A 26515-nucleotide genomic window follows, 5' to 3' on the forward strand; every position below is an offset into this window, starting at 1 on the left:
ATGTGGCATATTATAATAGTGGATATGCTTATAAGAACAACTGTTTTCGTTTATTTTTATTCTACATGTCACATAACACTTACAAAAGTACCACATTTAAGAGCTAAACTAAATTATAAGTAAAAAAGTTCGCCTCTTTCCGTTCGAAAGTGCACGTGCATATAAATTTTTAGTAATTTGTACCAAATTTCGATCCAAATAAAATGTTTCCGTTTAACGATAAACTATATTATCGCATGCAACAATGATAGAAGTGGAAACAATGTGAATGCAACACCAAAATCTTCTACATATATTCATAAGGCTATAGATTCGCATATTCAGTGTTCTCATTTGATAAAATAGTTTACGGATTATGAATATTAATCTACGTAAACAACAAATATATACGCAAATATATACGCTATAATCTAATTTAGATCTAAAAATGCGCATAAAATATTACGAAGTAAAGTACGAGTGAAGTTGTACAACATCTAAGACTACATACAACGCGAAACGATAATAATTGGAATAATTTAACGATACACAATATACATTAACAATATATAATATATATACAACTTGTTAAGAGAGAGAGAGAGAGAAAGAGAGAGAATAATCGTGTGAAAGTAGGTCACCCATATATATTTCAGCGATGCATATTCACTCGTTTCAAACCTAAGCGATGCAAACTTACCCCTCGTTAATAATAATAATCGAATAATTAAGGGTTGGTTCCACTACAACGCCGGTCAGACCAATAATTAACTAATACTTTTTTTCTGTTTGTGTTATAGCCACAATGTTAAACCAGAACTGCCGTTATAAATTACGGGATAAAATTAGCCAACGTTGTTGCTATCGAACCTAAGTCACGAACAATTTAGACAATTTCATATTTTTAACTTGCATTGTTACAATATTATTCCGATTCCTCGATATCGTTTCTGCCCGGCATAGAAATCTATAAAAAAATTTAGCACGAAAATTAAGGTCATCATTAATAATTAATATACATATAATTGCGTCCCTCACAAATGCTACAAGCTTAGGAGTCTACTTTTCAGCTTCAAAAATCTAACGCATTGTCATTTTTAGATAAATTCGATTTTATTCGAAAGCGCTACTAAAAGTCAGTTTACAAAACCGCAGAGTGTTATCGCTTTTAATAAAAGTATTTAAAAAAACGGGGAATTTTTTGCCTCACGCATCCATGTGTATGCGGTAACCAATTATTGAACTATCCTGATGTTACTCAATTATTCCATGTAATATATAGTAGTGGTTCGGATCTCGTGCATTTTTTCACGTGCTGCAAATATGCAGTTTTTCATCAAACTACCGCTAAACTATTTCGTCTCTCAGTGACTCGATCACGCGGCGTGCCCGTCATCAAATTATCCGGCGGGCACGCCGCGTCGTATTACACCCGATAAATTCTGTTGCTTTCCGTCGCACGAGGACACGATGCGGAGCATGATGCGAAAGTGCCAATTAAGGTTCCCGCGACCTTTGCTGCTCGCGTTTACGCTGGTATTCCTTGATACAATTCTTGTACGGAACCGAGGGAACCCAAGAGCAGCCGCTGGGCGACGCCATGCACACGCCGTATTTTTCTTGGCAATCCTGGGGGCCTGGTGTGCTTTCCCAAAGGCAATTCTTCCCGCCGCTGGACTCCAGCACGGCACCCTTGCGCCTCCAGTGTGTATACAGAATCTGCGATACAAAAACCAGGCCATTTTTTTCCGCGCCCTTTCTCGCGATCTCGTATTCTTAGCCGCGTAAACTCGCGTCACGAAAAAAGTCAGCCGTGATTGAACAAATGGGCGGATATCCGCGCGTGTGTGCAGACTCTTCGGTCGCGGATACGTATTTTTAGGACACTCGATTTTTTGAGAAGCACTCTCGAACCGTATAAAATTGGCAGAGATTTACACCATACGTGATTTATTGCCTTAAACCCTTCACACAGTGAGTCAGCGTCGGTTTCACGGAATCAGTCGAGAAAATATTTGATTTTTCGTATGATTTAAGTCTTTCTTCAATTTATGACCAGATAAAATTTGTATCTCAATCCAATTTATTTCTTAAAAATTCTTCTGTCTCTAATTTCTAACCATATAATAAATTTGATTGTAATTCAAAATAGCTATAATCAAACAATGTAATATATCACAAAAAAAGCAATATTGTCAAAGGATTACGGCAATCATCTTCAGTAATAAAATTTTAAAGCACTGCCGCCTAGTATTAGAACATTTTGTGATCTCTAATAATTATAATACTAATTTAATACTATAAATTTAATACTAATATATTCTTCGATATTAGGAAATTAATAATTGAGAGAATAAATTTGAAGTGACAACCGATAAGATAATCCAACACTTACGTCACACACGCAGCCTTGTTGATAGAGTTGTCTCAATCCCTTGCGTTGCCTAGTAGTCGTGTCGGCCCATCTTATCGAGAGGCCGCAGTACGATATGAACGCTTTCCCCGAGACGATTCTTCCGTTTAGAACGTACGTATCGCCGACGTTCAATGTCACTCCGCACATCGAGTCCGTGGACGGTGTCCGTAAAAGGTTCTGCATCAGAGCCACGTCGGCCTTTGGGTTCGACTGCGGGAGGAAGAAGCAGAGGCGTACGGTTAAGTCTAGATTGCATTTCGCGATGAACGCGCGACGAACGTTTCTCCGCGTGCGTGATGACGTCTCTCACCGGCACATAATACGCACCTTGAACACCCTGTTTATCTTGACCTTGTAAGCGATCTCGTAGTCGCTCACGGGAAGAATCTTTTTCACCCTCACCACAACGACTACGAGAAAAGAATATCATTAACTGTGGCCGACGACTTTTACGAAGATCAGAAAGTGATTTTCGCTATTATTTAGCGCACAATAATCGTATAATTTTATAAGAAAACTGATACGTTAGCTGTCAGTATAATTAAAAATACGTACAACTCATAATTATTACATAAAATTGAATATTAACATTCCTGTCACTAAAATATCGTTATATCTATGAGAATAAGATAGTAGTACAATTCGTTAAAGAAGTATAATTTAGGTATCACAATAGATAATAGATAATAAAAATATATACTTTATATTTTTCGTACTATATAATCTTTATGATATCAAGAACTGATATCATAAAGATATTATTGACCGTGAAATTACTGCCGTACCAAAATCCGATTCACAAAACTTGGTTTGAGGATGAGCCTGCGCACAGCTGCATGCCGCAGCTTTCTGCACCGGTGCTAACAGCACGGTTAGCAGCAAGAAGTGCGTCCACACGAGTAGTCGTCCCATCTGAAGAAAATTAAAGAAATACATTGCTTACAACAAATAAAATAACCGCATTGATTATACGTCGAAATAATTGCTTTGATCGCTCAATTTCTTCAATTGCGTACAATTTTGAAGAGTGCAACGCGTATACGGCAGTTAATGTCAAGGTAATGCAAATGTAATTTAATCACCGTGAGATGAAACGTACGTAACGCGACGCAATGAAACTGTTGTGTATGCGGAAAATCCGTTTATCTGCGAAATCCGGTTACGGGTATTCAAGTTACTCAGACAACCGTGGTTGTGTTATGTGGCGAAAGATACTCTTGAAAGCACAGTGAAATTCACTTGGAGATAATTTATAAACAATAGGTGGGGTATTTTTTAATTACTTTTATCATAGAAGTAATATTAATTATCATTATTTAATTTTAATTAAGCCATCCTGATCACGAGGAATTTAGCAATCAATTATCGTGTTGCGGTATATTATTGTGAACTTTACAGCTTTATATTCAAATTATCATACATACGAGCGTACGATTTTCAACATGTGACGTTTAAATAAATATATCAGTAAATAACGGTTCCAATTAATTAAACATGGTATTATTTTCATTCAAGATGCAAGTACACATACTATAATTAAATTGCAAAGATTTTGATCCAATAAATAACATATTTGTACCGTGTCTGTATCAATCTGACAATATGCAATAAATATTAAATATTACTATTGCATGAAAATTGTAATGAAACGTTAATCGTTATAACATTTTCACTTGACACCTGGTGAAATCCAATAATTCCTCGGCAATTATGAAGTATATGAGAAGAGAGAAGATAACATAGATCCTCTTTCCTATAAAAGATGGAGAACTCGCACAAGGAAGTGCGCTAATCCGACCTAGTTTATCGTCGCCAGCTGAACCTGATCTAAACATAGCTGCAAAACGGTAACCAAAGTCGAACGCGATCTAGAAACACTTTACGCGGCCAAAAATGTCTCATTGAGATGCGTCTCTCTACCGTCTTAATGAAAATAAACATTAAGAATCTGAATTATGAACAGCTTGTACCAACTATTAATTGTAATAACACTTGAGAGATATCTATGCTATGTTTATCAATACTGAAAAATCTTTTGACATGCAATATTATTATAATTAAAAACGGTTACACTTTTTAAAATAAATTGTCGAATACGACACATTCGCCAATATTCCGCATAATAAAGGATAAAAATTTCTATGTAATATGAGAGATGTAATTATACATAAATCAAAATTTTCTTATCCCTCTTGTTATGAAAAAGATTCAAAGAAGCGATTCTCCGATAGAGTGATAGAAGTATGATAACACTAGAAATGTTTGTCGATTTGACAAATACAAATCCACAAATACACTAAAATGTGCGAGATGTGGAACATCGTGCGTTCAACAAATGTAACAATATTCAGATATAGAATCGCTATAAACGACGAAACGCACGAGTCGGTTGAATGAATATATCAGGGGCGCTTTATATTCCGAGTTCTGCGAGTTTATGGTGTTTCGGCTTTTTCACACCGACCCAATTTGCATGGAAGCTTTGTGCCCGCTCGTCTTTCTTCGGGCAAATCTCTGCGAGATCCACTGCGATATATATCGTAAAGAAACAAGGGCGCAGTTATTGCTATGAAGACACATGTAGGGATACCCAGTATATCCGCGACCATAACGATATATATCATCGTTGAGAATCCCTCAGCGTTATCTTTATATATTCGTTTGTCACAGTGCCAGGATTATTAGAAATAACTATAACAGATTTTTATACATGTGCATTAATATATTCCTATATTTTAAAAGAAACAGCAATCACAATACTTCAAAATTGAAATAGATTTGTTTCAGTTCGCGCTTATATATAATCGAAAGAAAATGTGCGATTTCCTTGATACACTCTGTGTGCGATGTACGCGGATCTAAGCGACGCGCAATGTCGTAGACCTGGTAATCATCATTTGTGTTTATGCGAATTTATTATCTCGACTCGTTCTTGATTACAGTAATGTACCAAAGTGGTTTGCCCGCAAGAAAATTTACCGATCGCGTTTAAATAGCGGGATCGCGTATAGTAAGGCTTACTGATCGCGCTTAAGTTTGATCAATCCGTAAAAAAGAAATTACAAAAAGAATTGGAGTCAATAAAGATAATTGTTCAAAAGTAAAACAAATATATTTTCTATTTTCTAAAATAAATCATAACTGTTTGTTAATAAATATATAATTCATTTTATATATAGATTAAATTTATTATGCCATTGTTTAATTTTCTTTGTAATATTTTTGAAGCAATCAAAGTATAATTTTGGTACAATTTATTTTTATAAATTGTTAAATATATTTATACTATAATTGATAGCATGGATTAAATAATGTGAATATATTAATTAATCTGTAATACATATAATATTATTGATTAATATCTAAGAAAATAGCTAAGCATAACGTAACAAATTTTGTTAGTCATCGTTTTCATAAGATTAACTTATTTCTAATTGATTCAGTCATTTCAGTTAATCGCGGGTTGACATTTGCCTTTCAGACTCACAAACATATTCATCTAATCGCGAATCACGAATAGTTGCGAGAAGGAAAATAAAACGTGGCCTTCACATTGCAGCATTTGCATAGGATCATCGATAGCCTTGTTATGAATCGATAGCGGTCTGAAACAGTTTCACTTGAAAGATTCGTATTCATTTCATCAATGCGAGTTCTAAGAAGAAATATACATGAGAACGACGAACGACAATGTCGCAAGATTTATCTTTACTTTAATCAGCAGAATTAACGGCGGATAATTTTATAAATGGTCAACTCTTCTTAAATTGTATTTTGACGCGAAAAATGATTATACAATATTATATATCGTTATTACAGTAAAATAAAAAAAATTTTTAATTAAAAATGATAATTTTCTTCGTATTATAATATCTATTTAAAGTGAATAGCTTTTCTCCATGAGTTGAGATGCCAGAATTAAACGTTTGATTGAGCGTAATGATCGAACATACCGTTAAACCGCTCGGATTATCGGGATTCTACGGTGTTGGCGAAAGGATTTATATGGGCAACGTTCGCCGCGTCCACACCCAGATAAGTGTCCTCGCGCGACGTTCGCCGAACGCGCTTCATGCATCATCATGCAAAACGGATTGATTGAGGGGCTGATGTCACAGGCGGCCGATGCTGTATATACACTCGCATTATTTTTATTTCCGTTTGCGACAATAAATATCACGGTGCGTATATATGTATGCGCGCATATGTAAGAATACGGCATACGTCTGCCGGTGTTCCACGCCTCGTGATGCATCGCGATGACACGGTGTCGCGCGATTCGTCACGCGCCTCAGGATTCACTTCGCGACCCCATAAGCGAAGCCGCCGCCGACGATGGTGGCGGTGAACATCGTAATCATACGCACGATTATACGCGTATGCGTAATGCGCACTTGCCTTCACTCGTGGAGTAAAGTCGCGCGCGAAATCGCGTGGCGAATGGATGTTGAGTGCGGCGCATTTTTCCGCTAGATCTCTTCACGATTAGAGATATGAAGAATTAGATTGGCTAATGTAACATGAAAGATCATGAGTAATTTATGCAATTAATTTTTAATTGATCGGCGTAATCCTTATTTGGAAAATTATGTAACATGAAAGATCATGAGTAATTTATGCAATTAATTTTTAATTGATCGGCGTAATCCTTATTTGGAAAATTATAATTTAAAGAAAGAACAATTAAATTTAAATTTATTCGCTTAGAAATGAATAATTATTAATCTAGCCAAGAATGTCTTCAAATAATTTTGCACTCCTATAACATTTAATGATTATTAAATATAAATTCGATAGTAGATAGAAAATCTATTCGAAGTGCAAGTTATCGCATTATCAATATTCCTCACGGTCAATTAAGTCAATTTTCGCAATCAAACAGTTCACGTCATTTTACAAGTAAGATGAAGTTATTACTTTACTAATATATAATGTATTGAAGTATCTATATATAATGCTGCAATCCGATAAATTGTACAATGTAATTTAGGATTCATAATTCTCTTTCTCTCTCTCTTTCCTTCTATCCGTCGCACAGATTTTTAACCTTCAGATTGTAGATATGTGAGCGAGCCGCACCAATTAACCTTAAACTCTGGAAAGATTATAGTGGAGAATCGTTATCGTCGACGACTACCGGGCTGCTTTATATCTCCGCGTTATATATCTCCTATTTATGATAATCTAAGTGCGTGGCGGAAATTATGAACTTTTAGAGTAGCGGATCCCTGAGATTTATTTAAAATGTTTTTCAATAAGTAAAAATATATAAAATTATAACAGTCTATTTCTCAATTTTTTTTGCAGTTAAACTACTCGCGTAAAATATTAATTTTTCATTTTTCTTATTTTTTTTTCATGAGCGTGTTAATACGTATGGCATTGTTCAGCTTTCTTTTCTACACAATGTGGCCTCTCAAGCAAAGTATAAAAAAAATAACTACCTCAGACCTGTTTCTCTTGCTAATTCAGCCTTATTCTGCATTAACATTCCACAATTGCGTCATTATTGTATCAAATATACATAGGTATGTCCAAACTCAGCACCTTGCGGCACGAGAAGAATTTTGCACTTTGGACATTTCCTCATTGGATTCCCTCAGCAGAAATTTGTAACCCGATGCGCACATCCGCCATAAGCTGCGTAATACAGACACTACGTAAATACCTCGCGACCATTACGAGTTATTTTTCAACTCGCTTTCACATCATTTTCACGTATTATTAAATTAGTGTTGTTTAACTATGGTTGCGTTCCGATATTCCTGCTAGTATTGAAAATCTATAGTGTACGTGACGTAAACTTCAGTACTGACAGTGAATATCGGAACGTAGCCTATAGATATATGAAAAAAGAAAAAATGGAAAAATGTTCGGTAAACAGATGAATAGAATAGAACAAACGATATAAAAATTTACAGTTAATATTCATTGGCTATATATATATATATATATATAGCCAATGAATTATATATATATATATATATATATAATTAGTATGTAAACTTAAAAAAATACGTATGAAATTCGATTTCTACCAATAATGATAATGTCAATTATTATAATGTAGGAATCTGTTTGTCTAGATGAAATCCATAAATAACAAAACCTGTTCAATTTACACTTTTTTCTTAAAGAAATACAACAAAACGCACGACGCAAGATAAGCGGGTTCTCTTAATTGCGCGTAACACGACAACATTATTTATCATCGCGCGCGCGCAATGTAAAATTATATTCACTAAACTCGTGATCAAGTAAAACACATTTGTTACTCCTTTCATCGGCAACAATATGTATCCCACGGCATGGCGGTCTCTCGCGCGCCTCTCCCCCTATAAACATTATATATCACGAGTTATTAAAATAAAATTACAACCTTCGCCCGCTCCGTCTTATAGCGGCCGATGATTTACGCGTGTTTCGGCAGAAATCGTAAACGCACAGGTAACGACGTCGCATTAATACCGAAATATTTACGAGCTGATGATCTCCGAAGCGATTCTTCATTATTAAGAAATCACAGACGGCTCTAATGTTTGATTGCGCACTAAAATCTCATCCAATGCATGGGCTCGATTTTTATTACTTGTCCGAATCGTGAGAACACCCATCCTGCTGGGCGAGTGGTACGTAAACGCCATCCGGACGCCTTTCGGCATCATTCTCTCGTTCACGCATATAAATCCCCGCACGTTTCGTCGAGATTTATGGACAATTTTGAACTGTGTTTGTGACGTCAAACGTCAAGCGTGGAATTTCGCTGTTGAATGGACCATCGAGAGGGAATTCAGTGAGGCACGTTTGGAATTAAACATACGGATGAAAATATTCCCCCTTTTTTTCACGGTAGCCACGTACGTTTATGGCTTCGGATTGTCGTGCGCGAACAACGATAGCATTCCTCTTAATCCTCGATTCTTCGTGTTTCGAGGTCCACGGTCACGGCGGGCGCACAACACGGCTCGCCATTGTGACATGCTCCGCGAAGCGGACACGGATTCGGTCCTGTCGACCGGTAATCCCATCAAATCGGAAAGAACGGGCGTCCTTCACCCGACGAGAATTACGAGCCTCATTGTCGACACATGGGCGGGCATCACGATTAAATTCACTCGCTCTGTAAACCAAAATTACTGTACCGTCGAATATCGTGCTTGCTGGCATGGTTTGCATATTTACACGGTGCACGGTGCACTTTGCGTCAAAGGATTTTCCTTTCTCGTGCGATCTTCTGGTCAGGCGGGTTTGACTCGTGAACAACGTTCAATATAGTCGTAATTATTGTAATTACAAGGTGCGGGATTAATCCTCGCAGAAGCAGATTTATATTGTATTACACTGTTAAAGTCGTAGTATCAAATACTCAATTTGAGTCATTTTTAACTATTTATATAAGTCGCCGCTACTCCTACTCAATCTGTTGTTAATTTAACTAAACCAATGGAGTTAAAATAATATTGTTTTGTGTTAAAATAAAATAAATTTCGACACACATAACAGTTAAAAATAACGAAACATTATTTAACTCAAAATATTGATTTAAATTTTATCCTTTAATATTTAACAGTGTGCATACTTATTTAAATTACAAATTTTGCTGGACCTTTCAAATAGAGAGGAAGCCCCTAACCCTAAACGGCCTAAACCATAGATTTAAATTTTAATTACAAATCCATAAGCTATAATATTGGTGTCAATCCTTTTCTGATTTATTTATCGAGGCATCAATTTACAAGCAATTAAAACTGAAAGGTTATACAGAATGCAATTAAGTAATAAAATCTTAATAAATTCGTTTACACACTCAAGTAAACTTTACTACTTTGAAAATTTATTTCAATTTATTTACTTGCAAACTCATAACTAAGATATTAAGAAAGTGGTAAGAAATGACATAATAATATATAAGTAAACCAATAAATAAATGTGTAGAAATCGTACATCAGTTTTCTATTATTTCAGTGTCCATTTAAATTAAGCTGTGTTCTATCCAATTTGGGCTACCATTCTGATGAAACTGAGACACATGAAATCGATGGAAAACGAGGACATTATTGGAAAAATATAAATATTTGACATATTTCTTAAATACCTACGCTTCTGAGAAGCGCGTTCCAAGCCTCATGTTTTGCTTGACGCTATTTTGTGATGGCATCGGCGAGCACGTACTACCTATATACTTTATTCGATCAACCTTTTTCGTCCCGGACGCATTTACATACTCATTAATCCTCGCGCTCTTGTATCGCATTAACGTTCCCCTCTATACGTATACACGCCGCGGTTAAATCTTTCTCAATGAATTAGCGAGCAACCTCGTCAATCGGTCCGGCATCGATTATTCCTTTCGGCGCATCGTCGCCGGTGCCGGTTTGATCACCGGCGAGAGCACGCGTATTTATTTATATGCATGGAAATCAGCCTGACCAACTTTCGAATTTTCAGGAGCATATATCGCAACCAGCTCGCCGGATCAGCTGAAATAAACCAGTTGTTCGAAATGGTCAAGCATATCTCGTATCAAACTTGCGGAATAGATTGTAGACGTGGTGTGTAATAACGTTTTGACGGCCGTGTCTAACAATCAATTAGAGATAATGCAGTTTAGTTTGATCGGAGAAACATGTGTTATCGCGAGATTACAATCGAGAAGGGGAATAAAAGGAATTCCTTTCGAATATATGGAACAAGTTAGCATTCGTATTGAGTACAAGAGTGAAGCTATCAGTGTAAACAAAAAATAAATAAATAAATAAATAATTAATTAATAATAATAATATTGAATATTTAAATAGAGACAAATAGTGACAGCAATAATAAAAATATTCTAATATGTTCGTAATAAAAGAGCTCTATCATAATATAAGGACTTTTCTACTGTCACTAATAACTAACAATAAATAGTAACAATAATAAGCAAAACACAGGATTCATGTATAAACGTCGCTTGTTCCACTATAATACTGTTATATTAATCCCTCGATTACATTAAATTATTCATGCGTGAGACCAGCGCCGAAATGCAGGTTGTGTCATGAAATCTATAGGTAGCCGGGCGAGATTCACGAAGCGCAGTAATTCCAGCGTGCATGGACACAACACCTAACGAGAGCACGCGAATCATGGCAATTACGCTGTCGGTAATTATCATCTCGCAGACTAAATACCGGACAGAGGCTCTCAAGTGCGATCTTTGTCTACGCCGCGGTATCGCGTTTGGCGAAAGCCGTCGCCGTATATAGCGAATCGAAGTTGCACATGGCCCGAACTGTTCTTGAAGAACGATTTCTTCGAATATAGTGTGATAACGTATATTTAGCAATTACTTAAAAACGTACGTAGAAATGAAATCTTTCTCGCGGTCGCAATTTTCAGGCTCTTCAACGAAGTATTCCCTCTTTCCCATGAATCAAGAATTACAAGAAATCTTTTAATGTATCGTTGCTTTTAAGTATCTAATATTGTATAATAAAAACGTGGACAAATTGGAGTTGCCTTAGTAAAAGTATTTTTAATAAAACTAATGTACGTTGAGAATAAAGCTCGAGAATCAATGACAATATAAAGTATGATAAGAAGGGCGATAATTCGGCGATGAGGTAAACCGATCGATATACGCTCCGTATCAGAACCAGTGATATCATATTTCTTGAATGAAACCGCAAAAGACCGAAACCGCACTAGGCAACGCGCCGCACTAGACCTCAGACTTGAAGTCATTGTGAAATTGTAACTATGACATCAGACGATAAGCATACAGGTCCGCGAACTGCGAGAGTCGTACCGCGTTGTTACGTAATAGAAGTACACGAATGTGCCAACGGATGGGCCATAATATTGATTTCAAGGTTTCGTCGTGTTATCGCGTTTATCATTAATACTCGTGCCAAATAATTGTAATTAGTGACATATAGAGATAAATGTAACAAGAATGATCGACGAATATGTTTATATTTGACAAGATAACAATATGCCATCTAATTACGCATTGTGTTTTTTAAACACAATGCGATATATTATTAAATAAAACTTACAATTACAAGCATTGATTATTTGCAATAAATTATAACAATTTGAGCCAATCGATGTTGTCATTAGCACGGATAATATTTATATTAATCTACAATAAAATATTGAAATAATGAATTTTAACAATAATAATAGAATTATGTCATTTATTGCGTCCTTTTCGTGAAACTCGACGATTATTATATAATCGACAGCTGTAAATTGAGGCAAAAATTTAAATTATATACGAATTGGTATTTTGAAAATGTGCTCATGTTGAACACGTCTGGCAAATTTATATAGTATGAGATATTTAAATTATATACGAATTGGTATTTTGGAAATGTGTTCATGTTGAACATGTCTGGCAAATTTATATAGCGTGAGATATCGACGCCAATGTAATATGCAGACGCGTATTAATTATATGTATATTCAATCCATCAGATGCATCGAATATCTGCGCGATCGATGCAAGCACGATCTGACACCATAAATGGTGGTTAGTTATACCCAGAAAATTAATTAGAGTACTAAAATATACTGTGCAAAACGAGGATACGTTTTCCCTTAAGTAGATCGCATCGCGAAAAATGCATACGTGTCTAAAAAGTGAATTTAACTGAATGTGTATGTGTCTGTCTCGGAAAATTTTATGCAGATACACAATTATTATATAACACATGAAATTAAATACTATATTAATTAATTGTTTATAAAAACGGCTTGTTGAGTACTTGAAAAATTTACTTCATATCATCTTCATTGAACAAATGTGGACGGCCGCGGCGTACAGAGTAGCGGAAAAGTATTTTACTCCTTAATGGGCCATCGTATCTCTGCTCATCACAGTAATGCCGCGCGAGTTGAGTGCAACCCAATACATTCGCTATTTACAGTCCATTATGGCTGGAAATTAATCCATTAGGACGGTTACACGACGGCGCTAATTAACATCACTTTCGCGCGAATTAACATCTTTCTCGATAATGATCGGTAATTCGAAATTAAAACGAATGTTGTTGTGGCGAATGAGGTTGTTTAGTCTTCAATCTGCTTTAAATATCATTGTAGACGGAAAGAGAGAAAGAGAGAAAAACGACATATTCGAAATAATTTGATAAATTTAACAAACAGATCAGAACAAATGTAATAATTATTTTCATCAATTGTAAAAAACGTGATTAGGTTAAAAAAAGTACAAGGCATCCGTGAATAAAATTGAAAATTACGTGAGCATTCAACGAACAGATGCGCAACACCGTTCTGTTTCGCGAAACACCGTTCGCAGAGCACTAATCGGGTACTCGGGTAACGCTTTGGGCACACAAGAGAATTCGGAGAATTCTTCTTCGAGGTCTACTTACGGCGACGGAGAAGCGTATGTATTTTCATTTGTCACTTAACGAGACACTAACCTCGAGAACGGTCAGAGCGAAACGTGACCGAAACTCGCGCGACGCAGCAGGTGGAAGCTCCTAAGACGCGCGTCAAAGCAAGACTGCCCCAGTTCCATCGTATTACCGCTATTATATTCCGCGGCCGGGGCCAGTATCCGAACATGCGTGCACGCGTGAACGGAGGCCTCTGAGCTCATATGCCGTTTGCGTGCGGCGTGATGCGTCGGTGCACGCATACGGCGCACTCGCGATTCCCCGGCGCGGTGCGTGTGCTCCGAAAAAGGAACAGGAAGACCCGGAGCGGAGCGGAGAGGACGGCAAAGACGCATCGAATCTCGATTAATCATGACTTTCGGACGTTGCGTCATGTATCCCGTCGTTGCGCCCGGGAATGAATCGAAAGGAACGACGAGAGTGCGTTTATTCTTTTCTTTTCCCGGCAAAAAGATCGGATCGTCGATAAACAAATCGATCTCCAGGTGTGACGGATATACGATTATTACGAGAATTTAAATAATCGATCTCACGCGTATTTTGATGAGAGGTGATCGATGGTGCTTGTAATTATTTTAAAATGTCACGCGTTTCAATTGTGTTTTGAAACGATGGATGTGATAAAACACTCGACAGCCTTGAGAATATTAACAAGTTGATGTATATTCGTTCGATAAAAAAAAATGAATGTTAACAAAGATGATTGCCTGCGCGGTGACGAATTCGATTGTCGCGCATAGCACAATCCGGATGAGAGACATCAGATAAGCAAGCGATTACCTTGCATTTCACGGGTCGAAGCGGGTCAGTTAACGCCCGGGCGATCAGTCAACAATCACGTTATAAAGAAGATAGATGAATAGTGTGTGTATATGTGTGTTTGCGTATCGCGAAGGTGAAAATGAAATGTAGGTTTATTATGGAGATAGGGAGATATCTTATCTAGCTAAAGAAAGTGCGATTTCTATGAAGGATCAATAAAATTTTGAGAATAAAATTAACGGAAATGAATACATCTGCATACTTATGTCAGCTTATAATTTCTATAATATATTGCATGTAATTTACACTTATATTTTCTTATGTATACCTGTAGTTTTTATTGTTTTTTAATCGCCTAATATTTTTGTATCTACCTAGATACATAACAAAATCTTATATTTTTCAATTTTAAGTAAAACTCTACGAGAATTTAAATTTAATTTAACTGCTAACTTAAAAGTTAATATTTGAAAAATTAGAGGTTAAAAAATAATTAATGGTGAATTAAATTGCGAATTAAAGGAAGTACACAACTCGTGTTACTAAATCACATAAGTAAGTTATGAGAAAACGTGCTCAATCCGTCTAATGGCACTGAATAATTTATTAATAAAATTCTAATAACTTGCCACTGTCCGTTTGAGATAATATTTGTCCTCTTCCGCGAGATAAAGATGTAGAAAACAAGTCGCGAATCCAGAGGCACATACGCGAGCCGCGTGGATAAGCTCGATTAATCATAAATTTGGACATTGCGTCATGCAGCTTCTCGTCATGCTCGGAAGCGCATCAGATAAACCCGTGGTTGCGTTACGTTACATGCGTAGTTACATGTACATGAAATCAAGCCGGCACACCAATTAAACCAACGAAGACTGACACCATTGCTAATAACATTTGCATATATTCCAAGAACATATACATATATTCAATCTCGAAGAACAAAATTAAGAAAACTCCCGTTTGAATTGCGATAAAAAAATATATAAAGAAAAACACATTTTTTAATTCTAATATCTTGAGAAAAACTTGTAGACAGATTAGATCTGCCAAATATAAAATGAAGCACAATTTGTCTTATTAATAAATAAAATATGGTAATAATCTATGATGCATGTTAAATTAATGTTATGAAAGATTTCAAGAAAATATACTGTGAAATCGATTATATATTACCTTACGTTACTCGTTCAAAGTTAGGTATGTATTGAAATTCGTATTGAAACACGTAATCTATATTCAAACAAGGAAATTGATGAAACGAGATTAAAGAACAGATGGTCCGTTTATCTGCGAAAGTACTTCAATATTTACAGTACAGTATGAATCATCATACTGTTATGCAAATAGCGACAAATGTAATGCATATCGTGCGCGATGATTTCACACTTAAATGTTCTTATAGGATACCGGTTATATATGATTTTAATATATATAAAGTGAAAGTGCAACGCTTATGAATTGACTTGAACTTAACATACATAACGCGGAGAAACTCAGAACTATTTAACCTTAAACTTGCCATTCTACGAGTCTTTGACCTTTCGCTTGTTACTAATTTTATATATTACTATAAGAAATACGCAACGCTTTTTTAACCACGCATACATTCAAGGCCTCACTGCATCTTTAAAACAGTAGCTGCAGACGGAACTATGTCAGACGTGGGCGGCCGCATCGTTTCGCCGGCCGATTTACACTTAATGTAAACAAAACTTATTTTTATCGACGACTCCATATTGTTTTCGCTCGCAGTAGTATCTAAGTATCCAGCTATCCGTTGCCTTCGTGGAAATTATCTTTGGCTATCGATCGCTTATGACGAAAATGGTGCCATGCTACACCGTTCATACTGCTTTGATTTTTAAGATATTATCTATAGATACTATCCCATGGAGAAAAAAGATTCACGGCGGTATATTTCTAAAAAGCTTTGTGTCCACGATGCTAGAAATCGCTCCGAGATCTCGGACGGAAAAAAAATTGACCAATCACATTTAAACAATTCGGTCAATTGACCAATGTAATTGGTTAATTCTTTCTCCGTCCGAGATCTCGGAGTGATTTCTAGTATCGTGAACACAAGGCTTCGTAGGACATTGAAATCGAAAGATTACAAGTTCATGAACATATCTCGTCTCGAATTATTTCATACAATGTGAATTGTTCTGCGAGTGCTACGTGTAGAATCCGACACGGAAACAGGAGACTAATCGGATTACGATTGCGGTCGTCCACGCTGCTTTAATATCTATCCTAATTGTCAGGTGGACACCGAGTTCGAATGCTTTTGAAGCCGCCTGCGGTATAAAGAAAATATACGAAGCATCGGTTCCAGGATGTTAATCACTCTCATGTATTTGTACGCGTTCGCCAGTGAGGGAACAATTAAGCGCGCGCGCGCTGTGTGTTATGTGAAACTCTGAAATTGTAATTTCCACCATGCGAGGTCGCACGACCGCAACTGTGCGAGTATATTCTTTCTCGTATTTAAATTGTGGTCAGCCACTTCAGAAGAAGTTAGCCGCTGCGTCTGCACCGGGTGTTCGGAGGAATGTAACGTCTTCATGCATTCCGAGAATGTCGACATTCTTGTGAAGTGAATCTGGAGCGTGTCGTGATTTAATTGATAAGACAATACAGAGTCAATGTGTCCTCAAAGATTTGCTAATTCTGATACTATAAGACAGTCGAAGTATCCATATATTTTCGTGTTTCTGAAGTACTTAATAAGTGTCAACTTCAAAATCAGTACTTTAAAGGAAATTTTGAATATATTTATATATAGGAAAAGCACCAATTAGTTTATGCGCTAATATTAAATCCTGTCGCCGGGAAAGCCAGTATCAATTGCTCGATGCGTGTGTTATGATATACGAGAAACTCTGCTCAATGTTTGGATATCGTACGATGTGTGTAAGAAAATATAGAACTGCTGAAGAACCGAAATAGACGGTCAGATATTTTTTCACCGGCATCGGAAAAAATAAAAATAAAATTACTCGAAACAACAGCCAAGTCTCGAGTCACGAAGTATCGGAGAATCTATTTATATCGACAAGAAGGGAAAATAGAGCAGCGATCTGTCCTATTGGTGTCTTTCAGGGAATGTAACAGTAGATGTCCAACAAACGTGTTATTATTTATATCCTATATTTTAAGAGCTTGATGAAGTGATCGAGTAGCATTGGCCTAATGATAACGTATGCGTTATTTGAAATCTCGTTTTTATCCTTTCGACACGTGGTACAAGGTACAAACATTGTTACAAATGTCGAACTGCAGAATTGATCGTTATGGTATTAATTAAAAATATGAATCGACACTTGCGGGAAAGAAATTTCCGTTTTCGGTACGACGCGACGGTTAGGGCTAACAATTGATTTGCAGTGCAAAGTAACTGTGCGAAGGACTCCCAGATGGTTTCCACTTCACTCGAATAATGCCGAAGCTGTGATGGAACATAAATCACAACGTCACCGCGGATTGATCAATGGCCACTTCTAAAACGGGCGCAGATCCCACTCATGCTACTGGCAATCCATAAATTGTGCGAATCAGCATCATGCATCACAATTAATATAACTTTAAAGCCTCGTTTCCCGAAAATCACGTTTAACTGATAATAACGCGAGCGACAGAGATTCAACGGGCGACGTTACATTTTCTGATTATAATTGATATTGATAGGCCGATCTCGCGTCCGTATCGGGATAATGTCCCATCAAGCATTTTCGAAAATAAAGCTATCAGCCATCCACTATAAGAATCCACGAATCCGTGGAAATAGTGGATGAAATCATTCTCGCACGACGTGCCGTGCATTCTACGCTGCGACCGCTTCTAAGTACGAGTAAGAGTGGGCGATGGAAACCAATCCGAAACACCATTGACGCACATGTACTATTTGCGTGACTGATTTCACCAAGGAAGTCTAAATACAATAATTTCGAAAGCTAGTTGGTCCGTACAGCTTTCAAATCTCGGCTCTTAGCGCACAATCAACATTACTTTAATTTCAATTCTACTTGAATTGTTAGCTTAGAGAATACATAATTAAAAGTCGGAAATCGAAACTTGAGATTTGGCGTTAACAACAGATAAATTGAGTCTAAGATTGAAAACTGAATAAGAGTTGAAAACTCAGTTGAAAATTCAGAACTAAATGATCGAGGTTAAAAGTTGATAAATTTCAAATTATTAATCTCAATCATTTAATTCTAAATTGTTAGCTTTTAATTCTCGGTTTTCAATTAAACTCTGAACTATCTACTGTCAACGCCAAGTCTTAACTTTCAATATTGCCGACTTTTAATTCTCTATTCCTAACTGGATACTGGTATAGTATCATGTGCTTCCCATTACGCACAGTAAAAGTCTTCATAGCGAACACGCACCGCAAAGAAGAAGGAAGAAAAAAGCGAGATATCGCACGATTAGCGAATGGCTCCAATTAGCAAAACGCTTTCCCATCCTAGAAATTTTCTTCTTCCCCGAAGCGACGTTGCGAAAGCGTTTATACGAGCTTATCACGATTCTCGTTTCTCGGTGAATGAAATTGTTGCTTGCTGAGTCATACGTAGTAGAGCCACGCATTAGTTAGGTCACGAAAGAACGCGGCGGCAGACGTTGTCGTCGGCTTTAAAGAACCGCCGGCCGGCGCGGTATCATTTGACACACGCCGCAAAAAGACGGCCTAAAATCGCGAGACGGTCTTTCGCGCAATTGAAATTATTATACGGAACGATGGCTCATCTTGTGCGCATTTGCGAAGCCGAGAGTTCATTCAAATGCTTGACGCTTTTAAATCAAAAATTATTTTCCTTTCCTAAGAATACTGTATGAAGTGATATGGTTTTATAAATAACTCACATTATTTACCTTATTATTTCTAAAAAAAGATTCAGATAATTCTGAAAGACATGCCTACAAAAGAATATAATTATGACATCAATCTTTGTAATAAGATAATATCGCATAGAATGATATAACTATGTATTTTAAACTGCCGATGTTTTTATATTGTCTGTTTTAATTTAAATCAATTGCACGTATCTTCGTAATAAAAGATATTTTCAAAAATCATATGAATCATATGAATGTAATTTGTCCTGTTGAGATATGGATCTTAATACGATAATAATAGTAATTATCCGGTTTGCATAACACATTGTTTAATGGATTACTGCAATCATATTCTATAGCTAATGTCACAAACTATAGCATGCTCTTTACTCATGCTATCGGGCCTTGAACACATACCCAATTAACTATAAGAACGAGACGCGTAATTTTTGACGATGTATTCGACGCACGGTAAATGCAAATTTTTGCCATTAAGACAGTGACGTATTATACATTCAGGACAAGACAGACAGACGCTATAGCAAATATAAATTACATAGCATAGCCATCTAACTGCCGTTTTCATTAATCTAACGATAAATATTTTTGACTATTTTCAATTATTGCTTCTATAATTACTGCTATATAGATATATAGTATAGTAGTACACCAATTTTATGCCAATCTGATAAATGACAAGCTTCCATCCAATTATGAGCGATATATGCAACAGTATCTGATAAATAAGGAGGCTGTAGCAGAATGCATTCGAAAGACATCGGCATCATGTAATGCAATCGCTTTGCCTTCCGGCGAATCTGCCAAGTAATATGTGAGAATGCCAATTAAATGCCGCGATAACGCGCTCCACGTATAATTCACGGAAGGATGATTCCTCCGCGCGTAAGGGCGGAGTTATGCGATGCAGAAGGCATCAGAATGCATCAGGGAAGAGCAGAACAGGAATGACAACCACCGCGAAAAGTGCATGACTAGACGCCGGCCGTGTACTCGCGGTGACGTAACAAGAGAAACTGCGGAGACCACACCCCGGCGATGCCGCACGGCCACGTGGTATTTCGTAAGCTTACAGACTTTTGGGCAAGGCCGCCACAAAGCGGGTTATGATGAGCGTCCTTTACAGCGTTCGAGTTTTCACGATGTGTATCGCGTAATACGATACGATACGGCGTAGAATATATATCACGGTATTATAATGAAATTCCTCCGTATAGGGGAGACCGGGGCTAAGCCGACACTATTGTACGTGGAACATTTCGCTATAACAGGGTTTAACTCTTGGTATTACACGAATATTAAACAACGAAAGCATATATACATATATCTTCGACTGATTGAATTAATAATATCGCGAATTTCTCTCTCTCTCTCAAAATTCCGGCACTATGCGCAAGGACGCACAAGCTAGAGATTAAGTTTGAAAATATTGTGGAATTTTCGAAACTCTTTCTAAGCTTTAGTTTTCGGATGATGTTTGCGGTAACCTAGTTGTGGCGCCGTATATCCAGAAATATATAGGCGGCTTTATAATTCCTAACGGACTGTTAGATACAGCACCTGGAACACATTGTCAGCGCTAAATTCTACAAGGATTGAGTTAATTCCGGACCAATGGCCGCGCCAATTCACTTGTGGACACAAACTCAATTTGTAGTTGCGCGAAGTTGTAACGAGATTTTGCTGTACTTACACACGAGGATAAAATTAGATTGAGCTCCATGTAGGATTTAGTTGCATCAGGGCCCATTAACTGTTTAACGAGGAACTCGGTTACAGAAGATATCCCATTACTTCCGTAGCTAGCCCTCGATAGTGATAGTGCTTAATGCCCGCTGGATACTTATTAACATTTTGCGCGACCGCGTGCATCGGCGGAGATTCATCTTACGTATACACATAGAGAGACTGTCCGCACCTCCGGGAATATTATAACGGTACTACAGATAACAGATGTGACTTCATAATTCGCGGTTGTAAAAGGATTACACGCGCCGTCGAGGTCACAGATAATAATTCGCGCGGGCGTAATTTACTGTCGAATTGTTCGCACAAAATACGAATGTCCATGTATTTATATTATTTAATAAAATGGCACAAACTTCTGTATCTCTTTTCGCTGAGGTTTAATAACGGCGCGATTTAATTCGACGTTTTATGATGTTCGTGTTAAGAGCCACTTAACACATAGTAAATATTTTCAAGATTTCCTCGAGTTACGACACGGCCACTTAACGTTTACGAGAACTATCCACGCGATTCCGGCATATTTTATCGTTTTGTAATATATGTCAATGGAATTCGCCTTTTTATTACTTTTCTATATTTACTCGTGTGGCCAGTATTTGAATAAGATAGCTTGATGACGTGATAGGTTGATATTTAATTTAACCAACAGAAACCTGTTTGGTTGATTCAATAACTTGGATAATTGTCACCTATTATACGCTCAGACTGCAACGTGACTGCATTCGTGACACGTTATTGGAGTGGAGTGTTCGCTATTGTGTCTCAATATAACTCTATTTTTATCTTGTCTTGTCATTATTGTGAGGTGTTAATAAAGCAGTGAAATCAGCTTTCAGCACTCTCTAATCTTGTATAATTCTTAAATAATCAGTTTTCCGACAAACTTGTGCTTTTGACCTTTGATGTCGAGGACTGTCTTCGTTAACGGCTGCTCTTTCTGCTCATTAGCGGGTGTAGCGTCGCGATGAAGGTTCTTGAACCGCATGGTTAATTGTTGTGGGAACTACGGTGCCCCGCGGTGTTTCCGGGTGGAAAGACGCGCGGAGGTCGCGCAGTTTCACGCGACACCATTCATTCGCACTTTCTTGCCGAGGTAGATATTAATCCTATGCCTCGAGGCGCGCCGACTGGCCGTCACTGAACGCGGATCATTATGGTCGTTTTATTACGCGGCGTGGGATCGTTTCCTCCTCCGTGCGATCGGTATCTCCGGCAAATGATCGTGCGTTTATCGCGGCAGGATATCGCTCGCCCCGGCGAAATGCAGTCTACCGATCTAAGAATGTAACTGCTGCCGAGTGGAACGATTGAAATTATCTCGGCGCGATAAGAAACTCGAGAGCCAAACAATGGTTGGCACCGTTTGTATATAATGTCGCTGGAGCGAACTGTGCGACTTGGCGATTAGTATGACTGACTGCGCCGTTAGTTCAATGATTATATTAAGCTTCTATATTGCAGATCTTCTTAACAAGATCTCAATTTTAGACGGGACGTATCAGCAGGTACTGGATTGAAGCCAACTTCCGTAATTTATCAGGCAACTCATGCATACCGTTTGTGCCGTGAGATAGGAGGAAATTTGTACCGTTAACATAGCAAGTTCGAAAATAACAGATAACTAGACTATGTAAAATGTCTATGTAAAATGTTGTACTTAATGATCTTACTGGCATCGCAAATATCATTAAATAAAATAGGAGAAGTAATGAAGTATAATAATAATTGTAAAACGTGAAAGAGGTATTGGAGAACAGAATAGTAAAAGTTAATGAAACATCGTGAAAAGCGAATATAAATATCGAGACCTATTGAAAATCGATAGCCGAGTCGTTAGAGAAAAAGTAGGATGGAGACTGTGTGCCATGTCGCGAAGGCAAGCCTGAGTCTTGCCGCACGATATTTCGCCAGCATCCATCGCGCGATTGCAGCTCCGAGATGATCCCCGAAGTGCATTCCTCGCGCGTTTCGTACCTGCGCAATCACGAAGTACCGCGGCTATAAATACTCGATCCGTAGTTCTAATCTCGCTGGATCACGAGGGGGGGAGGGAATCTCGGCCGCGTCTACGTATTCCTTGAAAGGAAATAAAACGCGCAAAGAGCGCGATAGCACCCATCCGCGAATGTGCACCGAATGTGCGGCGTGTACGTGGTGGCCGCGGCTGGTTGGCGCCACACCGGCCGTCGTGTATCGAGAAGTAACGCGTAATAAACGTAATATTATACACGGCGATACGGCGGGCGCATTTACGGCGCGCCACGACGATGAATTATATCCCGCTCTCACGCGTAATCGCACAATGAGTGCCGGTCGCGCCGCGAAAAATCGCGATGAGATTCGAGCGCGAGAGCGCGATAGCACCGCGCCGGAATGGAAATGGCAATTATTTAGCCCGCATCGGAGCGCGTTCCTCGATCGATCGGACAACCTCCAGCGTATTAACGCACGGTGCACTCGTTGCCTTGTTGCACGGAATACGCGAAGGTCGATATGTCAGTGTGTCACGTCGGCCATCCGAGAATTTATCTCAACGCATCGCGCTACGCGAGAGACTTAACTTGAAACTCGGTCGTGAAAAACAGGTATACTTTTTACTGCAACTTAATAATAATGTTCATAATGTTGCTTTGTAATAAAGTCTAATTAATAGAAATATATAAACATAAAAATTGAATATGTTAAATACGTATAATTTAAAACGTATATACTTTTTGAGATTAAAATTGTCCCTGGAAATGTATTACATAAAATGTATTCGCGCGTATGCCTCATCCCTTGGCGCAGCTAAAGCATTTTCTTAGGTATATTACGTGTCTCGTGAGACACGAAATGCGGCAATACGTTATTTCGGATGCTGGGTAGGCTAGAACCGTTGCCAGGAAAATAGTCACCCACGACTCACGTGGGAGAATCGATCGTTAACTCGTTGTGAACAGAGAGGTACATATGTACTTAGAAGTAGGACCAGCTTGTAGAGGCGGTCTCGAACGTGCGCTCTCATATTTTCCTACGGCCCGTTTATTGAAATTGCTTTCCCAGAAGCGGGCTAAACTTAGGCCGCCAATCGACAGCGTCATCAACGGCACAATTCAATTTCAGCTTATCACAGGCGAAGTAATTGCGTAGAGTGTGGAGATCGTAATTTTCGCAAAGAACGTTCTGAAACCCGAGGCTAGTTATTATTATATATGCGCGATTTTAATCCGTCGAAAAAAAGATTTAATATCTATAATGCGCGCGATAGTCGCCGATGATCATTTATCAATGTCAGAGGTTGTTTGTCACGAATGGAAAATTTGCAGTAATGCATTACGTTGTCCCTTCATTTTTCTTCTATTATTTTACGCTTCTATTACTAACTGATGGGCTTTTAATCGTTTACTAGTATCAATTGCAGGAAAATGATCCTTGCAGCATTCATCAACTGGCGCGAGCTATAAACGCGCGTCCAAGATGTTGTGTTAATCGTCACTCATACGATGGATATATATGTATCATCGCAAATTGTAATTGCAAATGACGTCATTATTTATGAATCTCGCGTAGAGATACAGCGTAGATCTCAAAGTTGATCTTAAACGACAAAGATTTTATTTTAAAAGAGCATCACTCCATCTGCATTTTTCTTTGCACATCGTTAAGTTCTTTTAAATATCTCATTCTAAGACGACCAATAAATTAAAATTAAGACAATTCTCGAATAAAATTAAAATTTATTAGGTAAATAGCCGTATGTTTGAAAAATTTTCACAACTATTTGTGAAATCCTTATCGCAATCAACATTTCTAAAATACAATCAATATTATAAAATACAAGCATTTGCCGATGTTATCGTTAAAAATCTATATAATATTTTTATATCATCAAAAATGAAATTTCTTTGAATGTTCGTACATACAACATATCGAAAAATCGCACGTCTATTTGTCTTATGTATTTTCCTATGTTTACTATGTGGATTCCCCACGGGGTACTATTTATCGTACGTGAGTCCCGTTCAACCCTTTATGGATCGACATTCATAAGATCGACTCGTTTGACCACACACATTCAAGCGTTCTATTTATTCAACCTGGTTGGGTGCCACGTTTTACTTCCTACAATCATTTGATTCGTATATCTATCTTACTTCTGTTATATTTCCCAAAGTTGCTAAATCCTAACAAAAATTGATATATTCTTTCTCAATTTAATAAATATATAGAGCTGTGAATGACAATTTTAATACATAGAATATTACATATATCTTTTTTTAATAGCATATCCATATCTATCATATGTAATATCAGTAAATGGAATAACGATTACTATTTGTATTATAATATTTCAAATACGTAAATGTCTCTACTGTAGCTAAATAAATTAAATGTCAAAAGTTAAAAAACAAGATTAAAATGTGTTTATTAAAAATCGAAATAATATTAAAATATCAAATATTCGAATACATTTCTATACGTATTTTCTAAATAATGTTATAAATAATGTTAAATCTTCTAATACTCTTATATTACATTCCGTCAGATATCTAAATTTTCGCAAACGCTTGTTTGCAGAGAGAGTTTAGAGTTTAATATTTCTCAATTCTAGCTAATTTTCGCAAATGTTTACAAAGAGAGGTAAATTTCGAGTTAATATTTTTCAATTTCACCTAATCTGATTATGAATGTCATCCCGTTTGATCGTATAAATTAAACCTCAAACCAAACAGTTCTGTTCCTTTACAATTCGCAATGCACTCGTTCGGAAATTGCACGGGAATGATCGCAATGTAAAGCGTGTACTTGCAATTACAGTGGAAAATCCGACAATGCAATGTACAGATTACCTTTCTCCGGTGACCCCCCTTTCTTGATTCCTCCGTAAAACTCTTCCGCGCAGTCTCTTCCGCCTTTTCCCGCTGTCTCTTCTCTGCGTTCGAGATCTCACAGATCAGCGAGCATAATAATCACCGAATCGAAGCTGCGGAACCGATCGATACCGCCGAGAAAACTGCACTCGCGCTTTTCCGCGGATCCAATCTTGATCTCGAAGAGCCGGCCACTTTCTCGCGCGCACGAAGAAGGATCCTCGTCGCGAGATAACATCGATCGCGAGAGAAAGAAAGAGAGAGAGAGAGAGAGAGAGAGAAAGAAAGCGCAGAACGAGACTGGAGGGATTTTCTCTCCCTTTCTCTATCTCCACGTGTGCGCCTACGTCTCACGAGCCTGCACGTATGTACCTCGCGAGCGTGCGACCGATCGCGCGCGAGCTTCGAAAAGCAATGCAAGCGCGAGCGACACGCCGGGCTCTCGTTCCTTCCTACGTTCTTACGTCGGACTCCTGGCTCGTGCTCTCTGC

The 26515-nt window shown here is 37.7% G+C and overlaps 2 protein-coding genes across 7 annotated transcripts in view; one reads left to right on the forward strand and one right to left on the reverse strand.

The window, feature by feature from the left end:
• Positions 1-26515, forward strand: part of Syn (synapsin) — a 50609-nt gene that overhangs the window by 9234 nt on the left and 14860 nt on the right. The gene's annotated exons all lie outside the window — the stretch shown is intronic.
• Timp (Tissue inhibitor of metalloproteases) lies at positions 26-26469 on the reverse strand. Of its 4 annotated transcripts, none has more exons than XM_071715319.1 (5): positions 26004-26469; positions 3181-3307; positions 2723-2805; positions 2375-2605; positions 26-1698 (listed from the first exon to the last, which is right to left on the reverse strand). In XM_071715319.1, the coding sequence occupies exons 2-5, from the start codon at positions 3305-3307 to the stop codon at positions 1477-1479; spliced, it is 663 nt and encodes a 220-aa protein (XP_071571420.1). In that variant the 5' UTR covers positions 26004-26469; the 3' UTR covers positions 26-1476. The 4 variants fall into 4 exon arrangements, with proteins under 4 accessions (XP_071571420.1, XP_071571418.1, XP_071571419.1 ...); XM_071715317.1 differs by lacking the exon at positions 26004-26469 and adding an exon at positions 13825-13985; XM_071715318.1 differs by lacking the exon at positions 26004-26469 and adding an exon at positions 13774-13978.

The sequence above is a fragment of the Temnothorax nylanderi genome, unplaced genomic scaffold (genome assembly GCF_030848795.1).
Source record: "Temnothorax nylanderi isolate EJ_2023f unplaced genomic scaffold, tnyl_v1.0 TNYL_tig0159_pilon, whole genome shotgun sequence".
NCBI classification, from domain to species: Eukaryota; Metazoa; Arthropoda; class Insecta; order Hymenoptera; family Formicidae; genus Temnothorax; species Temnothorax nylanderi.

Bases quoted from the DNA above. Each gene is read 5' to 3' on its own strand.
- Timp (XM_071715316.1), bottom strand. From the start codon at position 3,331: ATGTATTTCTTTAATTTTCTTCAGATGGGACGACTACTCGTGTGGACG. The intron at 2,606-2,722 runs GTGCGTATTATG...TTCCTCCCGCAG, and splicing joins AGATAAACAGGGTGTTCAAG to TCGAACCCAAAGGCCGACGT. The intron at 1,699-2,374 runs GTAAGTGTTGGA...TTTGTATCGCAG, and splicing joins AACAAGGCTGCGTGTGTGAC to ATTCTGTATACACACTGGAG.